At 42.0% G+C, this 21,557-nt stretch overlaps 2 protein-coding genes across 2 annotated transcripts; both read left to right on the top strand.

Moving 5' to 3' along the window:
- The first annotated feature begins 477 nt into the window (after positions 1-477).
- On the top strand, positions 478-8,347 carry LOC147197079 (solute carrier family 13 member 2-like). The gene is made up of 13 exons (XM_086126246.1): positions 478-579; positions 2,479-2,607; positions 2,692-2,828; positions 2,907-3,154; positions 3,239-3,277; positions 3,360-3,534; positions 3,664-3,786; positions 3,858-4,067; positions 5,614-5,708; positions 6,445-6,560; positions 6,642-6,803; positions 6,922-7,059; positions 7,363-8,347. Exons 1-13 carry the CDS (start codon positions 478-480, stop codon positions 7,489-7,491), a joined length of 1,803 nt encoding a protein of 600 aa, XP_085982372.1. The 3' UTR covers positions 7,492-8,347.
- Positions 8,348-13,537: 5,190 nt separating this feature from the next.
- foxn1 (forkhead box N1) lies at positions 13,538-21,161 on the top strand. Its single transcript, XM_086125082.1, is given in 9 exon segments — positions 13,538-13,672; positions 15,116-15,424; positions 16,595-16,609; positions 16,611-16,691; positions 16,800-16,930; positions 17,025-17,121; positions 19,388-19,595; positions 19,660-20,064; positions 20,515-21,161. Coding segments are annotated over 9 exon segments (1,671 nt in total). The 5' UTR covers positions 13,538-13,549; the 3' UTR covers positions 20,817-21,161.
- Positions 21,162-21,557: the final 396 nt, after the last annotated feature.

The raw sequence follows: 21,557 nt of genomic DNA on the forward strand, positions 1-21,557 counted from the left end.
CTGACTTCAATGACTTGGAGTCGTTTTCATACATGACCACTTTTTCGATTTATTTTCAAATTTTACATTGTCTAATAGCAATTTTGATATGATACTTTGTCATTGAGCTGCTGCCTGTCAGGAGGCAATAGCCAAATGAGGCATGTGAATGTTTTTTTTTTATCTCCCCTCTCACTGATCCATACTTGGCAGAGAGTCAGATTACGATTAGTTTTCTCTGCGTTTATTGTCAACATTGCTCATCTTATCTGAAAACACATGGAGGTACACGTGGGCCCCTTTCTCCCTTTTAATGGTTAATTTGGAAAGGTTAATTTTTAATGCATTTCAGAGTGACATAGGAAGTGAACTGCTATTTAAACTGTGATCTTATTTTGATATTGTCTCCTTGATAGAATAGTGGTGTTTTCTTTTTTTTCCGTTGTTTTAGCCACCGACTCTTTCAATACTTTGAATGTTCAGCACAGCTTCTCGATTATGGCTGGATTTTTCACAAGGCTGTGGCGGTGCAGGAATTATATTATAATAGTTGTGACACCTCTTCTACTGCTGCCTCTACCTCTCGTCATCCCCACCTCGGTAAGAAAGGCTCACATTTGGGATTGACGCTCTTGATTTATGGACCTGGGGAAGTACTCCACTGCTGCTGAATGTACACTCACGACGCAATTCATTCGGTGCTCATGCAAGCGAATGAGATGCAATTTAAGAGCTGTATCATGACAAAAACAAACATTAGTTTATAACAGTTGGTTCCATCAAAAATGCTCTTCATATATATATATACACAGTATACTGTATATATATGTATTTATTTTAATTCCTACCGTTAGATATCGCAAATAATCCAGTGGGTGTCAAGTTGTGTGTAACCAATTCTGCCTCAAGATTGCATAGGAGCAAAATGCATTTTTTTTTTGTCTGTGGCACAGCCGTAGCTGCACGTCCTTCCCCTCTAAGCTCACATGAGATGATTCATTCCTGTTATTTCTATCGATTTTCTCTTCATGCTTCACATTCACCAATAGAGAACATGGTGATGCTTTCATCCGACGTTTGAGGTGATATTGTCAGATAAAACCATTGTCCCACAATGGCGGTTGCCAACTACATGATGGAAACGTGTGATACGTCGGTGTATGGAATGATGCTTTTTTTGTGATTACTGCGGCCGTTTTACATGCAATTCAAAATACACCAAGTGACTTCATCACACTTCACCAACAGATGGCAAGAGAAATGCGATTAGCTGGGGTTCGTAGTGCAATGAGACTCAATGTAGTAAATCAGTCGGTTATCATAGACAACGCATAGACAAGTTGTGTACGGTAAATGAAATTTTAGCGCAGCAAACTTGTTCTAGATGGTTCCAAATTCCTGAACCGTCACACCGTGACACTGGCTTATTATTTCTCTGCCAACATGCTTTCCACACACCAAATCCTCAAGCAGCATGTCCGTTTATCTCCCCCCGGGGGTAAAGAACAAGGGAATTATAACAGGCCAGATTTAAAAATGACAAACTGAATGCCGATGGATTTGTGGGAATTTATTGCTTTACCCGACATATGTAATTATATCGGTCCTGACTGTGCCCTTGTAAGAATAATCAACATTTATCACGTTTTTATGATCACGTTTTATTGCATCTTCTTTGCATTTATGGGCTCCAATGTGTGTGTGTGTGTGTATGTGTGTGTTTATCTGTACAGTATAGATGCTAATCTTGTCCGGGAAGCAGCTCCCATCAGTGACCTTGCATTGTATAATTGTGTACAATTATCGGAATAGTTAGATCGGTTAGATCGGAATAAATCATAATAAAACAATCATTCGGTTCATCTGATCAATTCTACCTTCATTCAAACACGATTTAAGATTTATTTGAGATGAGATATTTCATGTCCAGCCTTTGGGGTGTTATGTGATATACCAAAAGTTACAGAAGATATATCATATTCTATATTGTATTTAAGAGTACAGTATTTTTTTTTTTAATACAGAGCTGTGATTGTCTTTATTGTGATTTTTGTCATGTCTGGCCCCTGAACTCAGGTCAATTACTCGATAGTGAAGCCCAAGTTTCAAAGCAAACATGGTGAAGTGGCATTTAAGCTATTATCTACAGAAGCATGGTGCTACCAATGTGGAGTAAAACGAAGGTTTGACTGGCAAATATGTTTGTATTTGTGAGTATGTTCAAACGTACTTGCGAGTACGTTTGAACGTATTTGCCAGTGAAAATTGTTTTTTCCTCCACGTTGGCAACTCCATGCTTCCATAGCTATGCTAAACGCAGATGAAATAAGTTGCCAACAGAAGCGAATTCAGCTCCAAGTATAAATGCTTTTAAATCCTCAGAGCACTTTCAAACAGCCATCTGAATGTATTCGGCTGTTCTCTTGTAAGCAGTGTGAAGCACATGTACTCAGCCTTTCAGGGTGTTTCTGTCTTTTAATTGTACAATATATGTTACAGGAGGCAAAATGTGGCTTTGTGATCATCCTGATGGCACTGTACTGGTGTACAGAGTGCATCCCTCTGGCTGTGACGGCCTTGCTCCCTGTTATACTTTTCCCCATGATGAATATCATGCAGTCAGATGAGGTATCTGCAACAGTATAGTGTGACCGAATAGTTGTTAAAGTCAAAGATTCCCTAACATGTGGAACACATATCACCGTGGCCCAGGTGTGTATCCAGTACCTGAAAGACTCCAACATGCTGTTCATCGGTGGGTTGTTGGTGGCCATCGCTGTGGAACATTGGAACCTGCACAAGAGAATTGCCCTCCAGGTCCTGCTGTTTGTCGGTGTAAAACCTTCACTGTAAGACTGCAAATGTTTCCTTTGTAGAAGTTGTTTTTCAAAATAACAGCCTGGTGAATTTGTTTCTCGTCTTTCCAGCCTGATGATTGGCTTCATGGGCACCACTGCCTTCCTGTCCATGTGGATTAGTAACACAGCATCCACGGCCATGATGCTGCCCATTGCTAACGCCGTGCTCCAGCAGCTCAATGACTCGGAGGCCAATGCCGAAGAACGAGCAAATGAACTCCAGGCTGGCAGGGATGGCCTGGAAAACCAGAGCTTTGAGATGACGGACACCAACGAATGCAAGGAGGTCAAACAAAATCACAGCAGCGTGAACATGGGTGGGTGTGTCGACCTAAGAGTTTGCGAACGAGATTGATCGGTTGCTCATCGTCTTCTCATCGGCTCGATTGGTGCCTTTACAGATCGAGAGAATATGGACGTGACAGACACTGAGGTTTCAAGTAGGTTTTGACCGTTTGCATTGTTTTGGGAATAGCAAGCATTGATAACTATACAACAGAAAACTCAAATGTCTCCTTTCAGAGCCTCACGCTTGGAGTCCAGAGAAGGCGGAGCAACAGAGAAACAAGCGGGAGCAGAAGTACATGAAACTGACCAAAGGCATGAGCCTTTGTGTGTGTTATGCTGCCAGCATTGGAGGGACAGCAACCCTCACGGGAACCACACCCAATGTCATCTTGAGAGGCCAGATTGATAAGTACGTTCTTGCATTATACAATACGCACATTTGTCCAACTCGTGCAATCCGCTCTGTGTGTGTGTGTGTGAAGCTTCACCGATGGCTGGTTTTTCACTCTAAAATGTGACTTCCTACCTTCACCCACAGACAATTTCCAGATAATGGGGGTGTTATCAATTTTGCAAGCTGGTTTGGATTCGCATTCCCCAACATGATTCTCATGCTGGCTTTGTCTTGGCTGTGGCTGCAGTTTATGTTTCTGGGCTTGGAGTAAGTCAAGGTCACTTATAACAGCTCACCCCCATGACAAAGAGTCACCGTTTTTTATTGTGCTTTTCCAGTCTGAAACAGTCATTTGGATGTGGTAAAAAGAGTGCAGGTGACAAGGAGGCCTACCAGGTAATCAAAGATGAGTACAACAAGTTGGGCAAGATGAGCTTCGCTGAGGCCAGTGTGCTGATTATCTTCATCCTGCTGGTTCTTCTGTGGTTTACCAGGGAGCCTGGCTTCATACCAGGCTGGGCCACTGTTCTCTTCAACCAAAAAAAACAGTGAGTAGAACAACGTCTATTGAAATAGCTGAGAGTAACCCTAATATGCACCCGCAGCGGCTCCTCTCTCTCCCCGGAGGAATATAATTTCATCTGTGCTGTATGTTGCACACGTAGCACATTTGACAATAAAGTTAACTATGACTTTGACTTTGATATGCTCCTATAGTCCATATTGTTGGACTCCGAGGTTAACGGTTAGCATTTTTTGCAGGAACGAATCGGATATGACGATGTTTGCGTGCTCTAAATCACAGGTGTCAAACTCAAGGCTCGGGTGCCGGATCCGACCAGCCACGTCATTTTATGTGGCCGGCGAAAGCAAATCATGTGTGTCAACTTCCATGATCCTTGCTCAAATCTGGACCGAAATGTCAACTTGTCATGACGCAACTCCAAATTGCCCCGCGACAAAAATGAGTTTGACACCGCTGCTCTCAGTGTACACATTTTTTCCAAGATGGCGCCCGAGTAGGCAGCCTTCGGCAAGTGCTCTTCAAGAGCCTTGCTTTTTTGTTCTTTTTTGCAGTTTTTGTCTTTTGTTTTGTCACATGTTTGTTGTTTCATCGTGTGGACCTGATATGGACTGTTTTCAGCGCTTTTTGGCCACGACATTCGTCAAAGGAGAAGTATCTGTGCTTGGTGGTTGCGCCTTCTCGGCAGCACGCCTGTACCAGCACAGATTTTGATTGGGAGGAATGTCGGCGCCATTGACTGTCGGTGCTGGACAGACCTGGGGCGCTTGTGTTTTTTGCGCCTGTAATGGGCAGCATTTTTCACAACCCCGTTTTGTTCAGTGGCTATGTCGGCGCTGTTGGACAGTCGGCGTTGGTGCGGCTGGATGGATGGCTGCTGAAGTTGAGGATGTGGAGAGAGGAGCGTTGGCGCAGAGCGCCGATGCGTATTTGGAACCGTGAGTCGCCGCTTGGAATTGAAATGGATTTCCATGGGACAGGAGAAGTGAACCAATCTCTTTTTTCGTCAATGGACGCTACAGCTTCTTGTTGACTTTGAAACTTAGCTTGTAGCCGACGTGTGCACATTTTGAGCATGACGTCTCTGATCCACTGGTTAAAGGACACTTTGATTCTCTCCTCTTTCATCCCAAACTGCTTCAAACAACAAAGCGTGTGATGGAAAAGTGGTTAGAACTGCATGACTGTCCGTGTTTTATGTTATGTGTTGTGTTTATTATTTTACTTTATATTAACTGTTTTGTTAAGCGCTTTGTTACAGCTGCCGCTGTTGTGAAAGCGCTATATAAATCAGCATGTATTGTATTGTATTGTATGTACAAAAAGGGTATTTAAGGATATCTCGACAGGGACAAGCCATCGCACTCTACCCGTAGAAGTACAATGCTGTACTTCATTTTCGCAGGGATGTGAAGTTGAGGAACAGGAAACATGGGAGCTGTTTTAATCCAAAATTGCAGTCTGATGCAGTGCTATAGACGACGACCTGGCGATTCAAACCGCACGTGTTTATCTGTTTAATCGACATTATTTGATTCATGAAAAATGTTCTCCATGTGTTTACTCCTCAGATACGTCACAGATGGCACTGTGGCCATTTTACTGTCGGCGCTGTTCTTCTGCATTCCCTCCAAATTTCCCAGATGTGGCAGGTCGTCTGAGAACGGTAGGCAAGCTGATCACCCGTTATCTACTGTGTACAAGCGGAGGGTGCGTTTACAATCTCTCAGTAGTTTTTAGTTGGGCTTATCTTTTAAAAAAAAACTAATCGAGAGTGATAGTTGGCTCTTCGCAGTTGGCTCCGCGTCGAGTGAGGGAAATTTCCAGCTGGCTTGTCCAGCGAGGTTTTACAAGCACGACTGTCCTCTTTTCCTTTGAACACTCACACATAAAGATACTGCGTGTAACTTTTAGGGCTTGTTAAATGCAATTTAGCTGATTCTGTCTTTTCGAATAACTGTTATCAGATCTCCTTCCTGATTTGTAGCCTGATATCTTCAAGGTCAAGTTTGGACAAACGACAATAGTGCACCGTCACACAAAATTGCTCATGTGATCATTTCCTTTTCATCGCCAACTCAAATGGAGCGTACTCTGTTCCTTGCAATGAGTTTGTGTTTTATCGACACAGGATGAATGTAATGGCACTTTTATGAGGCAGCTTTGAGGTGCCGCTGTCCATATTGCGGAAAATGTCCACAAAGCCATGAATTTTGAACAGCTGCCATTATGTCTTTAATGAATTATGAGTTGAATTGAGTTGATAATTTTGACATTTTATGTTCTCTTGAAGGTGTGTTTTTATGATCTTTTCATGTTGCGTGTGAGAACTTTTTCAATGGTTTGCGTTTGACCACGCCGTTGTTCAACGGATTTTTTTTTTTTTGTCTTTGCTCAAATAGAGGGCCCTTCTGAAGCCGTGCCTCCTCTGCTTACTTGGGATACTGTCCATGAAAAGATGCCTTGGAGCATCATTTTGCTCCTGGGCGGAGGCTTTGCCTTAGCCCACGGCAGTGAGGTAAGTCTCACGCCGCATTTCCCCAACGGAACTCTTTCAGACAGCCATTTGGACACTGTGTGTTCTTCCCGCTTGGTAAAGGTGTCTGGGCTGTCCAAGTGGTTAGGGGAAAGTCTCATACCCCTGCAGAGCATCCCTCCTTTTGCTATCTCCATCCTGCTGTGTCTGCTGGTGGCCATGTTCACGGAATGTTCCAGCAACACTGCTACCACCACTCTGTTTCTACCAATCCTCGGCGCAATGGTGGGAACCAACGCTTGATACTGTCAATCCTTTACTCTGCCAGAAAAGTGTATACCTGTACTGCATTATTTCTAGTTGAAGGTCACCCATCAAATTGTTTTCCCATGATGCCCCTTAGGCCACCGCCATCAAGATGCACCCACTCTACGTCATGTTTCCCTGCACCATCGCCGCTTCCTTGGCTTTCATGCTGCCTGTGGCCACGCCCCCCAACGCCATCGCCTTCTCTTACGGCAACCTGAAAGTCATAGACATGGTGAGGCCTTCTGCAATGTCAAGTCTCAGTGTGTGTGGTGCTGGTGTGCTTTGGATCTAGAGATCTGGAATCCAATTTTGAATTTAAGCAGTTTATATTAATCCTCTGTCAGATCATATCATATTATTTATTTGTGAAAACAAAACATCCCACTTTAATATTCCAATGGAAACTGAGCTCGCAGATATGCACTCTAAAAAGTAAAATCAAGACAATGTGTGCATTATACTGCTGTGACGCAACTTTAGGTGCATCTGCACAATCTGAGATGCAATTCATAAATGGCATTGTTTGTATTTGCAGGCTAAGTCTGGATTCATCCTGAACATCCTTGGAGTCATCACCATCAACATTGGCATTAACACGTGGGGGGTAGCCATGTTCAATCTGAACGAGTTCCCCAGTTGGGCAAATGTTACTGAAAACCCTTGAATTGAATCTCAGGGAACACTGCAGCAGCAAATTTTGCTCAACATTTAGGCCTAATCCGGCCGAATTGACCTGCAGTCGTGAACACTGTGACTTTTTTTTTGTGTGTGATATTTTCAAAGAATCGAGCGTAATACCGTGGAAGAAATGTGTAGTTTGCCACGTTTATTAGAACTCAATGCTACTACAGTGAATTGAATTTCAGTATTTTATGTTGAAGCCCACACAACTTTCCCGTGATGTATCAGCAGGCCATTACGATAAGCCCTCCTGCACAGTCTTATAGGATCCAATGCATAAGCTGTATCAACAAATCTGCCTTCGCAAAGAAAAAAGATGAGCTTGGACGACACTCTCTGAAAGACATGCAATTAACATTAGCAACTGGAATGATTTAGGTTCTACTAGTTGGCCTTATTATATTACAAAGTACATTACACGAGGGTCAAACAATTCTAAATATGATGCACTGTACCATGACAGTGAACTATCATTCAAAATTGAGCATTATTAGCTATGTAAAGGTGGAATATTTGATACAGCTCAGTGGATTGTGCAGGAGTCCCTAATCAAATGTCCGGAGAGCGTACATTATTTTTGATTCTGTTGTTCCAATGAACACACTTTAATTGGAAACAATCACATTTAATTCAGCAGTATATTTATTATTATGCTGGGAAGTAAGTGAAGTGTTATTGTTTGGCAAACTGAGGTTACAAACGAGCTGAGATGTTTCATATGCATGGACCCCCGACCTTGACCGTGAGCAATTATAGCAACGGAATGGAAGTTTTGAAAATGTGGTCGTTACTTTAAAATTGATTGTACACTTTTTATTATTATTGTTTTGTTTTTTTCATATGAGTTACGTTCAGCTTCCAAGACAATAAATTCTGGATGCGTATGGGAAATGCGCACAGGTTGAATCAACTGAGCTCCAATCACCTTTGACCCCCCCCCCCCTACACAGGAGAGCACACAGTCTCAGACTGGGACAGAAGGCAAATCCCTTCAACGAGGTCAATGTGGGAGTCAAGTCAACTGATTGAAAGGGAATTTTGGGTATGGAAAACTGATTGGAATCATATCATCGAGTGCTTTGGCAATGGGCCACGTGTCTGCCAAATACAGGAGGGATGTTGAAAATGGTGATTTTTGTCCGACGACGCTCATTGTTCTTGTGGATGATACTGACGGACATCGGTCGACATCATTGCAGTGGCGATGGATGTGCGTCGCGAGAGGTAAGGCAACTTGTCACTTGAGTTTTAATGCCGTTGGTTCTTGCTCCAACACGCTGGAAATGCTTTTATCAGCTTCTGAGGTTTGGTCTTTGAGCATGTGTAAATTCTCATTTGTCTCTCTATGACTTATTTTTATTACTTTTTTAAAAGCAATTTTTAACGCTTTTGCCCCCAATATTGAGCTGGCAGCTGTGAGAATACCGTTTGAGGAGACAACGGAGTGTTTCATCATTATCTGTATATTTACCCTTGGGGACAGGAAAGTAATTTCTACATTCACAGAAGTGCTCCCTGAGCCAAAAACTCAAGTATTCATACAGCCGTGGGGTCTTTGAATAGTTTCAATACTCCCATAAATGTGTCTGATAACATAAAATAGGAATTCAACTGTTAGATCGACTGTCGTAAACCCTGGGTTACAACATCGCAAGTCATTGACCAACATGCCCATTCATGCCTTTCATTCGATGGGACACCCACCGGCCACAACACCTGCACGACTGAATCGGATCCAGTGCGAGAATTCGTCAGCCTCTGGCAGAAAGCAATTCATTTAACAATATGTTGCATTTTAGCACTGTAGTTTGCAGTGTGATAGAACTGCACGACGGCAAATCACACTGAAAGATGTTCCATATGATTAGGCTTTATTGTTTTGTTAGACAATTGTGGAAGGTAGATAATTTATTCATTCGGAATTATCAGATGTATTAATAGATAACTGCGATTGGTTGGCAACCAGTTCAAGGTGTACCCCACCTACTGCCCGAAGACAGCTTGGACAGGCTCCAGCACGCCCCGCGACCCTTGTGAGGAGAAGCGGATTAGAAAATGGCTGGATGGATTTACAGATAAATATCTAAAATATATCACATTTCCTGGATTATTATACATCCATCCATCCATTTTTCTGATCCGCTTTATCCTCACAGGGGTGGCTGGGGGTGCTGGAGCCTATCCCAGCTTTTTTCGGGCAGTAGGCGGGGGACACCCTGAACCAGTCGCTAGCCAATCGTAGGGCACACAGAGACGAACAACCATCCGCGCTCACATTGACACATACGGACAATTTCGAGTGCGCAATCAGCCTTCCGTGCATGTTTTTGGAATGTGGGAGGAAACCGTAGTACCCGGAGAAAACCCATGCAGGCACAGGGAGAACATGCTAACGCCACACAGGAAGGGCGGAGCCAGGATCGAACCCACGACCTAAGCACTGTGAGGTCGACGTGCTAACCACTGGACCAGCGGGCCACCTATTATACATGTAGTCCACCAATATTATAACAGAAAAGTGTGATGTGGAAATGACTTCAGTCCTCGTAACCACCATTCACTGCAATTTAGCTTATGAGACTTTTTTTTTTAATTTATTTTTTTTACCAAAATCATTTGGCTCGATTACTATTTAAAATCAAAAAACAAAAACATAAAGGGTGGAAATAAAAGAATGTTTTCGAAATAGAGCAGACGAATGTCGTATGGTATTAGTGAAAACAATAAGACATTCAGTCACACTTGCACATTACGCCCTCCTCAAGAACTTTGAAAAGAGCCCCTGGCAGAAGGCTTTCCTCATTAACGCAAGTTATTCGCCATGTAATAAATCATTCGTTACTGCCTCACCCGCTCACTAAGAACATGGCAGGTTCAAGGTAGAATATGTGGCGTATTTAGAATACAGTGGAACATCCCTATTCTTAAAAAAAAAACAATATACTTGCCGACATAAAAACGATGCACGGGTTCCGAATTATAAGTCTTAATATACTCAGAATTTGGAAAGCTCCAATCATTTTGATGCCAACATATATCACATGGGACTCCAGCTCAGTGAGCATTCGAAGAATGAACTCAAATAGCGTGTCTCATGTTTCCTTCGTTTATGATACCATCACAGAAGGATACTGGAGATGGTGAAGATGATGAGTACCGCGCTGGAAATGGAGATTGTGACGTTAGTGCAGCGTAACGATAAAAGTGGTACATGCAGAGGTGAGCAAGGGCTTTCACAAACAGTCCCCACTCAGCCACGGTGTAAATGCAGGATTATGGTTATCCGCCTCGACATACGGTATAAACACCGGGATTGATTGGCAATGTGGTCCGACTTTTGAACAAGATAATTGTGCTTGCAGACGAGAAAAACACACAAACCTCCTTCTGCATATTTGGCAGCGGGTCACATTCTTACCTTTCATTCTAAAGCAGTCATGTTTTTTTTCATATTTGTATGACGGTTGTTAAAAGTACGTCGTTTGTTCACCTGTAGTGAGCATCTGTCATCACTTCCTTACATTGACAACTCCGACACCTGTCATAGAAGGGTGAGTAGGTTTCATGATGCACCGGTTAATTTATTTTGTATTTGTATGAGCATTTCAAGACTGCGTTACATTTATGCTGCACAAAGGGGTTCATGATGCTGGTCGTTTGACTCTAGAATTCGTAATTCATTCGTCGTAGATTTGAAATAGCTCGTGTTTGAGGTTAAAGAGTGCGTTTTTTTAAAAGTATGAAGTGTCAAGCACAAGGAAGCATCTTGGAAGGCAGAGGCGTGAAACTCCTTTTTGTCACGGGCCACGCTGTTGTTATATTTCCCGTTATGACTGTCAACCCAAACAAACGTATGATGACCTTACATTCTCGCATCTACACAAACGAAATTGATATATAACTAGTTTTGACATCAGAACCAGTAAAAAAATATATTTTTCAAATAATTCTAAAAGAGGGATTGGCCACACACACAAAAGAAATGCTGGCAATATGTCATATCTCCACACGATTAAAACAATTTGAGAGAAACATGAATTCAACGCATACGATTTATTTAATGACATTAAATGAAGTCACGGGCCAGATCTCGCCTGCGGGCCTTGGGTTTGGCGCATGTGTTGTAAGGCGCGCAGCACAAAAGCTGGCTAGTGAATAAAAGGTTTATTAATTAACTAGCTGCTTTCGTTGCATTTCTTTTGTTATAAAGTGTGGGAATTGTGAAAGCAAGGCACAGGGCAAGGTGCCGTTGGCTGTGTGTGATCGAGTCTTCGGTGTATCTTATGTCTTCGTCACACAAGGAGGAAGAGAAGGCTGCCTGTGTGCACACTAGTACATCCATCAAAACCTGTTGCAGCAGGTTCACTTCTGGCTTATTCTCTCATCTCTCATTTCATTCCTGTCTTTGGTTGGACAAGTGCCTGACACACACATGCACGCACATGGTATGACGATGATATTACATACAGTCAAATGCAAAACTGGCCCGTCAACAGCTTGAATGAACATTTTGACAATTTGCACACTGAAGAGCACGTCTGCAAGAATTGGATTAAGGATGTGCTGAGGCCTAAAAGGGATTCCGAAGGCATAACGCCACAAGGAAGACGTTATTGCTGATTTTAAATTGAGGGTGAGTCTTAACTGTCCTCCTGCACTCTATTTAGCACATTCAGCATTACATTACAGGCGTGTCTATGATCTTTGTCAACATAACTGCTGCAGTTCACTCAGAGAAACCCAAGAACCTAAAAAAAAAAAAACAACCCCCCCAAATAATTACATTGTCTATTTTTTTAAGAAGTGCTGTTTACCTTAAATTGATCTAAATCACGATCATTCATTTTAATCAGTGATAACATTTGCACTATTGTCAATGGGATGAATGGCATGAATCTGCTGCCTGAAAGGGAGACCTGTCGCATCCATTACAACTCAAGTTAGTTACTAAATATGATCCTTTCGCCATATGTGAGGCAGCAGCCTTCCTCTATTAAAGTGACTAAATAAGAGAAAGAGAAAGAGAAGAGAATATGAACTTTAAAGCCCATATTTCGCTGAGCGGGGTTGGTTACCGAGCGTCTGTGAACGATACGAATATTAATTAATGAACCCGTCATTCACGAACCATAATCAACCTTTTATCTAATTTTTGGAAAAGTACTTTTCACTTTGCAACTTTGTGTAACCGACCACATCATACAATGCAATTTTTTTTTTTTTTTTTTTTTTTTTTTGCAAGTGATGTCAAAAGTTGACACAAGCAGAGTCCAGTAGTTAGGGCGGTAACAAACAAATCTATTTGAATTGATTATTTTCTCAATTATTGCATCGATGACTCAAGTAAGGAATGATAATATAGACATTACAATTAGAACTAATGCATTAGATAATATCATTCAAACTCAAATTGTGTGCTTTCAATTTTCTTGCTGGGCTGTTAAGGTGTTACTTGAACTTTGATGCCTCAGTGCCTGCGTTCAGGCTGACGAAAGCGTGTCAGTCACTCACTGGAGTGTTTGTTGCTCGGCAGCATGAAATGCAATCTCTCCGTTTCCACCTTCACCCTTTTACCTGCTTTTATGTGGACAGAAAGTACTTGGACTGCTGTTCCTCTCTGTTTTCACTTCTCCGCCTCAGTGATACTTGGCGTCGCATGACCAAAAAGCCACGGCTTGTGGGCATTTTAATGTGCTTCCTTTTTATAAAATAGATGAGGTTTCCTTGACTGGCCACGTGTCTCCCGTCTCTGCTGAGATCAGATAACATATCTGTACAGAGTGTGCAACTTTTAGCCCTTATGAACCTGCACAAGTCAAACTAGATTTATTGTCTGTTAAAGTCTTGGACGGCATACTGCAGCTGAGTTGAACAGGCACTTACTTGAGAAGACGAAGGAAAAATGCATTAACTTGAGCGTTTCGCAAATTCAACATCAACGGCAGCACACCGAAACCATGTCTTAGTAATTACAGTGGACTTGGAAATTGAATGAAAAATTCCCGTTTGAATGTGTTTCCAGAATCACGTCTTGGTACAGAATGTCAGGCTCTCCAATGTTTTCACCCAACAAGGACGAGTCTCAAACCTCGTCCCCTCAGCGCAAACTTCACACATCACAGGAGCACCTAGGGACCTCCTGCCAGCAGTTTGCAGAATCACAGGTAATGAGCACAATGAGGGTGAGATGAGTATGTGTTGTTTTGTTGACTTCCCCCCACCCCCAATATCATTTTCATGACAGAAAAGTGTGATGTCGAAATGACTTTGGCGACCCAACAGCAATCAGAATGAGATTTTTTTTTTCATTGATTTCCGGTGAACATTTTAGTGACTTAAATGTCTCTCATTTTGCAAAATGACAGATATGATGACAATTGGACTGATAGTAAGTAGTGGACTACCATTGCCAACTACAGCAATCAGAATGAGAAAGTAATGTTTGGGGGCGTGGGGAGGGGGGGGGGTGGAGGACTATTTAAATGTCTGTTAAATGTCTGCTATTGCTCCAAAATGATAAATATTTTGAGGTGTAGTAATTAGCGGCCAACCCATTTCTGTGTACTACAGTAATCGGAATGAGAAAAACTGTTAAATTAGATTTCTGGTGAGTATTTATGTCAATTTATTTAATCCAGTTTCTTCATATTGATATTGGCCTACAAAGGTCTATTAGAGCATTCAGAAAAAAAAAAGATGGATGGATGATTTGTGCAATGTCAACCTGTATTTTGGAATTTGTTGTGGTCCCTAATAGATGGGGGGAGAAATACAGCGACTCTTATGCCCTTCGAAAATAACTAAACCGAACCTACGCGTTTTACAATACTTGAAAATTGTGTATATTGCATTATTCCAGCATGTGTTTTTTTATTTTCAATCACTCAAAATGTTCAGCGGCATCTGTGCTATCCATACATATATAGTTTATATTAATTCCTTGGGATTTTTTGTCCTTTATGGACAATAAAAGCAGTTCTGTGCTATGACACTTCAAAGAAATATTGCATTCTTTGTAAACGGTCGACTATGAGGGTTTTAATGGTGTTTTGCGTCAGACATTTGTAGTCACAACAAATGTAGCTGCAATATTTTGGCCGACACATGGTATGAATGTGAAGTGAATATCAACAAATCCGGCCAACTTTTACCCGCTCCAATAATTATAATGCCCCTCTAATACACAGGTGTCAAACTCAAGGCCCGGGGGCCAGATCTGGCCCACCACATAATTTGATGTGGCCCGCGAAAGCAAATTAAACATGTCGGCTTCTATGATGCTTGCTAAAATCTGGACCAAAATTTCAAATTCTCATATGTAATATATAAGAGCGTTTTCTTGTGACCAAAACCCTCATTACAGCAACTTAAACTATAGTTGAATAAACCATTATTCTTGCCTTCTTCGTATGGTTTCACAGTCATAACAGCCCTCCAAGGGAACCGGTAACTATAATGTGGCCCGCGCCAAAAATGAGTTTGACACCCCTGCTCTAATGGTTGGAAATGACAATATTGAAGATCCTAGGACTTCAACGTGAAGACAGCATTTCCAAGGAATTCCGTGGGCACACATGGACTAATAATTGTACCATTTGAATCCGCAGACAACTCATTGCACAGATGTCCGCTTTACCCAACAAGCCAGACCCCCACTCACCTCGAGGCACGCACCTGTGAGCAGCAAGCACAGCGTAGAAGGGATGGGACGACAGAGCATGGTGGACGCATGTCGTTTCCACCCGTACCAGCGCCAGCTCAGCGAGGGTGCGGTGACAAATGCAGTTTGTCTTGAGGCCGGTTCCTCTCCCTTTCGCAGCCTGCAGGAGATTTGCAGCCCTCAGATGTGCTGCATCACACTTGGACCAAACAGCGAGGCGCAAACGCTATGGGAACAATCCACCTATAATGGCCAGGTGACGGGAACTCACAAAAAGTACTGTCTATGCACTGCAATAGCGTCAAACTCTATTTACTCACAAATTCACTTACCAAAGCTATTGTGTTCTTTGAGGGCCAAATTCTAAACGAACATATAAATCCTGACAAAGATTCATTTTGCTTTACAGTGACAGCTATTGACCTGGGATGCATTTTACAATGAATTTTGCCGGTCAATGTGAACAGAGATCGCTTCAGCAAATGTATTGTCTCTTTATCTTGAAACAAAGTTTTTCAAAATGCAAAGGGGATGTCCCCATTTTTACGACAGCTTTGTGATATAATTTTCTCTTATTGCTTCGACATGGAGTAGATTGGTGGTTGCCTTCTGTTCGGAAAGAAAAAAAATAACTAGAAAAGCTGTGATTGGCTGGCAACCAGTCTAGGGTACACCCTGTGTTTTGCTCACGGTCCACTGGGATCGGCTTCGGGTCACCTCAGACGCTAAATTTAGAAAACGGAGGGACAAGCTGTAATAGTCATTGAAATAACATGAAGCTGAACAGACTGGAATTTGCCAAAATGTACAGTGATGAACCACAAAGCTTCTGGGAGAATGCCCCTTGGATAGATGGGACATAAGAAGGATCTCAGTTAACACACTATTTTCAATTTGTGCACAGTCTGGAAATGGACACGAAGAAGAATCAGTTGTGCTTTTTCTATCGGATAAAAGAAGTCATCGCAAAACATGAGGATGCTCTTCGCATTTTCTATAGCCCTTTTCTCAACATACAGATGGTTATTCACAAACATAATGACAACTAAAAAACAAACAAACAAACTTGATCGTCGGTGCATGCAGGTGAGAAGTCCTCCAAGTTCATAGCTATCCCTCTGCTAGCTAGCTAGCATGCTCAAGAAGGAAACACGAGTGCCATCTAGCAAGTGTTCGAGGTGAAAGTCTGCCCTTAAATCCCCTTTGCTTTAATGTGTCGGCTTTCACTGTGTGAGCATACATTTGTTAATTTCCAGGAATTTTTCAAATGTTTACTGACATTTGTGCATTTGAAGTTACTTTCGTGACACCAGTGCTCCCTCTCCCTATCGTAAAGGTATCGACCTTTTTGACCGTGTGTGTATTCTGGCAGGAAGGTTGGAGTTCGTATTATGTTGCAGCATTGTGGTTTTATTGATATCTCCAGTGTTCCTACCCTGACCGTACCAACCATGCCAGTTGAGACACCTTGTTCGCATTCTCAGTGCTATCTATCCTACACTTACGCCAGCTCCGCAAGAAGTGCAATGATCAAGAGCAATAGCAATCACTGCAGTAGTGGTACAAGATAATCTGACTAAAGAAGATAGACTATATGAGGTGTTCATATCGTCCCTGTGTGTTCTGTACAGGTTGCGACATGGCCGTATGCTACTGAGGCGCATTCCAACAAGCCAAATTATTCTCTTCAAAGTCTCTCATCTCAAATTCATCAGAGGAACAACTCACAGCCGCTCTTCCCCAAGCCCATTTACTCATACAGGTGACAATACATTTCATTGCTTCCACATTTTAATACACTACACAATCCGGGTCACTGTCAACGAATGCTAATTGGTTTCTCTGTGTCATTGCAGCATTCTCATCTTCATGGCTCTGAAAAACAGTGAAACAGGGAGCCTGCCCGTCAGTGAGATCTACAGCTTCATGACTGAAAACTTCCCCTATTTTAAGGTACGACACTGCAGGTTATAAACATACGCTACACTTGCTATTAATGTCAATAAAAATACCTTTTACTGGTGCAAGCATCAATAGGTTTGGGTGGAGTTCCCTGTGCAAGTCACGCAGAGATGCCATAGTTGTACTTGAAATGCCAAAAGGGAATTTCCAGTCAGGATCCATTTGCAGACAACAAAACTGTATCAACCTGATGAAGTTTTCATTGTGTAAGAATGGAACCTCGGCCTTTACAAAGATAATAATGCTGAGCTTTGATTGAGATTTTGAAAAAAGTAATGACACGTTTTTCAAAGTGGTTGAACTGTATCATAAAAATGTTCTGTATACTTTATTTAGCAACACTGTGGGAACAAATAAAAAAGGTGTCGTTTGGGATCTTACTGGGTTATGGGAACACTGAAAAAAGGTCTGTTGGGTTTAGATTTAAAAACGATGGGCATCGCTAGCATGCATTAAAATCATGTTTCACCAACATGAATATTCCCACCCAAAAAATCATATGCATGCAACCAACGTCTGTACTTTTTTTTTCATCTTCAGTAAATCCAACAGACTGTTTCTTCAGTGTACCTAATGTTGAGGCCTGTGTGATAATCGCACTGCATTTCATAGTACTGTTCCTAATTATGACTAAGGCAGTTCGTAGCAGAGAAGCAAATAGTGGTTATCATTTTCTGAGTTTCTGACTTTGAGTCTCTGCTTTGGCTTATCTGTGTGGAGTTTGCATGTTCTCCCTGCCTGTTTTCGATCGCTCCCTACTCGATCACACCTGATTCAAATGATCAGGTCATCAGCAAGCTCTGTCGAGGCCTGAAACGATCATGAACAATTGAATCAGGTGTGTTAGGAGTAGGGAGGAATCCGACTCTCGAGGAACCGGAGTTCCATCCCCTCTTGGTCTCGAAAATGGATGGATGGATGGATGATTCATAGAAATGGACATGATAATTGATTGTGTGTTTGTCACATTTATAACTCATTGCAAAACAGTGATGTACATTGTTTTCCCACTGCTCGGTCAATATTTCATTAGTGTTTTTTTTTTTGTTTTTTTTTTGCAGGATCCTGTTTTACCACTCGTTATTAGTTGTCTTCAGCTTTTGTTATACTTGATGACACTACTGTAATTACTTCTTCTGTAATAATGATGAATGACACACTGTCGAGATTTTGGTCGTGACTGTGTGTAAGGGTATGAGGAAGCAATTACAGATTCAGTCAGGTTGTCTTGGGATACTGTAATAAGAGGGTTGTTTGTGTGTTGTGCGGTTTGTACATCACTCCTACGATTACATTTGATCATACAGTGCGTTCCTGGTGACACAATCAGGTTACTGAATTTAAACAGTAACCCCCCCCCAACACACTGCTGCAGGTATGGATCTCAGCGTTAAATGTACAGTATGCTCAGGTTCATCATTGGAAATATTTGCAACTTGGATAGCGACATTCCAAGAAGCTGTCTGTCACTTTCAAAAGCATTCTGCAGGGCCAGAAAACGGGACAGATAAATGGGAATTTTATTGCAAAGTAATCATCTGTGTCACTCATGTTAGTTATTTCCATTTCACTGCAAATCTGTTGACACCTGCAACTCCAAGTGTGTATACTGTACTACACACACACACACACACACACGAATATGTAAACAGAGGTGCACAAAAAAATGTGATGGTTCTGAAAGGAGCACCAGAGGTTGATGTTTGGTGGTCATTTTTTACCTGACTCACCAACCTCATGGATGAACTTATAGAATTACGACACATCTGGGAAAAAGTTTATTGTTCATATGTGTGTAAGTGTACATAACATCATTGGACAAACTTTTATTTTCTTTTTTTGGTTTTTATTTTCTAATTCCAACAACAGTTAGACCAGGGCTCCACAATACAACAATACAATTGACTGTATTATAAAAAGACATTCAATTAATATCGAACACAACCGAGTTGAAAAGCCCGTTCAAAAAATTAATTGCTCACCTCTGACTTGCATTATGGGAGATCAGCCAGCTAACTTAGCACAGTCTTCTAGGAAAGCCGTCTGCAAATGCTCAGCGACTGGCCAGCGACCAGTCCAGGGTGTCTTGCCCAAAGTCAGCTGGAATGAGCTCAAGCTTACTATCGACCTTATTAAGCAAAACATGGAAAATGGATGACTGGGTAAATGTTTAAACATACCAAGTGTCCAATTATTTTTGTCTGTCTTGCACGATGAATCTCATTCCCTTTCTCCCCTTGCCCTGCTTTTTTTCTAGACAGCCCCTGATGGGTGGAAGAACTCTGTGCGCCACAACCTCTCCCTGAACAAATGCTTTGAGAAGTTAGAGGGCAAAAATGGGAACTCCTCTCGCAAAGGTTGTCTGTGGGGTCTCAATCCTGCCAAGGTGGAGAAAATGCAGGAGGAGTTGCACAAGTGGCGCCGCAAAGATCCCGTCAGCGTACGCAGGAGCATGGCGAGACCAGGTAGGACTCTGAAAATTCTCGAACGTTATGAAGCGAAACCCACGATCGTGTTTATTTTCCGCAGAGGACCTAGACCATCTCATCGGACAGATGCCCGAGAAGCTCCAATCGACGGCGCCATACGCAAAACACGCCAGTGTCTCTCGCCAACCACCAAGCAGAGCTAGTCGACATCCACAGTATTCACGTGCTCCTCCAGCCTCACAGCAGTCCTCTTTCCTCTCATTCACCGACATCCATTTTAGCAACTCAATGACCCTGCACTCCCCATGTGATGAGCAGCACACAGCAGACGTCCATCCTGGGAGTGTGAACTTAATTGCGACTGGGAGGCTGCCACCGGCCTACAGTGCCACCTACCAGGACGACTTTAATGTCGGTCTAAGAAGCCTGCAGGACTTGCAATTAGAGGGAGATACTTATGATGTAGATGTACTCAACCCCAGCCTGACCGATCTTCAGTTGAAAGGTAGGCAGTACAGGAGGAGGTATAGATCAGTTACATTAACTAGCATATTTCTCATCGGTGAGTCATTTTTATTAATTATTTTTATTGCCGATTGAAATAAACTATTTTATTTACTTTACATACCCACTTTTTTTTAAACCTCATCTTCACATTCTAACTGGATGATGTAAATTAGCCGAGAAATTCAAAACAGCTTGCTTGCTGCCACATTTTCAGAAATGAGCAGATAACAGAAGATTTGTTTTGGCTTAATTTCACACTTGATGGGAGGCAAGCACTCTCGAGACCCAACTATTTGTCTCTAAAGAATTCCAAAGTTACGAGAAGGGTTTCTTGTTCTTCCAGTATTCCGTTCCTGTCGTTGTATGCAGGTGACAGTTCTCTTTTATCAGCGTGAGTAAAGACTTGAACTCAGCATTTTCCCAATTGTCACTTTAAACTGTTTTTAAGGTAACCTGTGGGAGGAGTTGCAAAAAGACAACCTGGTGTCGCATCTGCAAACAACCTCCACGACCGTGTCCATCACCTCTGGCTTGCAGACATCCTGTGTCCATCCTGGCTGTGTAGACGGCATTCTGCCCGTCAGTGAGACCTCAGCGGTAGCGCCGTTTGATGGCTGTAAAATAGAGTTTGACGACACATCAAGTGAACCGAGCTTGAAACGTGACTGTTCAAGCCGTTGGCATCCTGATGTTTACTCAGCAGACAATTTGCCGGGGTATTTGACCTGCTGCACCACATCCTTGGTGTAAGTAGGGCATGTAACTGTCCACACCTTGATAACCGACAGATCCTTGACACACGACTGTGATTTGAATGAGCATTATGGTAGCAAGTGGCTTCATTATTGGATTTGTGATACATGAAGCCCTCAAATCTTTGTTTTTCCTGTTTTTTTTTTAAATTTTAAATTCTCCACCCATTGACAACAAACCAGAGAATAGCTCCCATGTCTTGTGTGGCCTTACGTCTCATATAATCTCACAAGTTATTCGGAGAAAATGGACAATTTGAGCAAAGTGAGAAAAGACAACGTAACCCGTACAATTTTTGAACCACAGATGATATAAGATGATGGTGAGGTGGTTTTGAGTCATGGTACAGGCTGTGAATGTAATTCCTTTTTACATGACCAATTAAATTGATGGCAAATACCCATTACTTTTATTTTAAATAAACTATTTTTCGTGCACTTGTAGAAATGCATCAATTATGCGAACCCTAGAAAATGAATGTAGTACAATACACAGCTATAAAAATGTATTGATACCAATAGGATATAATTTTACTTCAATTATCATCCAATATTGCACTGTATTTGACTGGGTTTTTGGGGGGGGGGGTGTTAATATTGTCATTATCTTTCATCAATGATTGGCTGAGAATCACTTATTTTCCCGTGAACCTTACTTCTGGACTCCCACGTGGTTTTTAAAAGGGATCATTTAATACACTCAATTGGTACAGTATTTTAAACACTGTAAATTTGCATT

This window comes from Hippocampus guttulatus, chromosome 12 (assembly GCF_054856545.1).
Source record: "Hippocampus guttulatus isolate MCC_2025c chromosome 12, RoL_Hgut_1.0, whole genome shotgun sequence".
Taxonomy (NCBI): Eukaryota; Metazoa; Chordata; class Actinopteri; order Syngnathiformes; family Syngnathidae; genus Hippocampus; species Hippocampus guttulatus.

Coding starts and splice junctions, on each gene's coding strand:
- LOC147197079 (XM_086126246.1), top strand. CDS start 478: ATGGCTGGATTTTTCACAAGGCTGTGGCGGTGCAGGAATTATATTATA. Junction 2,829..2,906: donor GTCGGTGTAAAACCTTCACT/GTAAGACTGCAA, acceptor TCGTCTTTCCAG/CCTGATGATTGGCTTCATGG. Junction 4,068..5,613: donor CTCTTCAACCAAAAAAAACA/GTGAGTAGAACA, acceptor TTTACTCCTCAG/ATACGTCACAGATGGCACTG.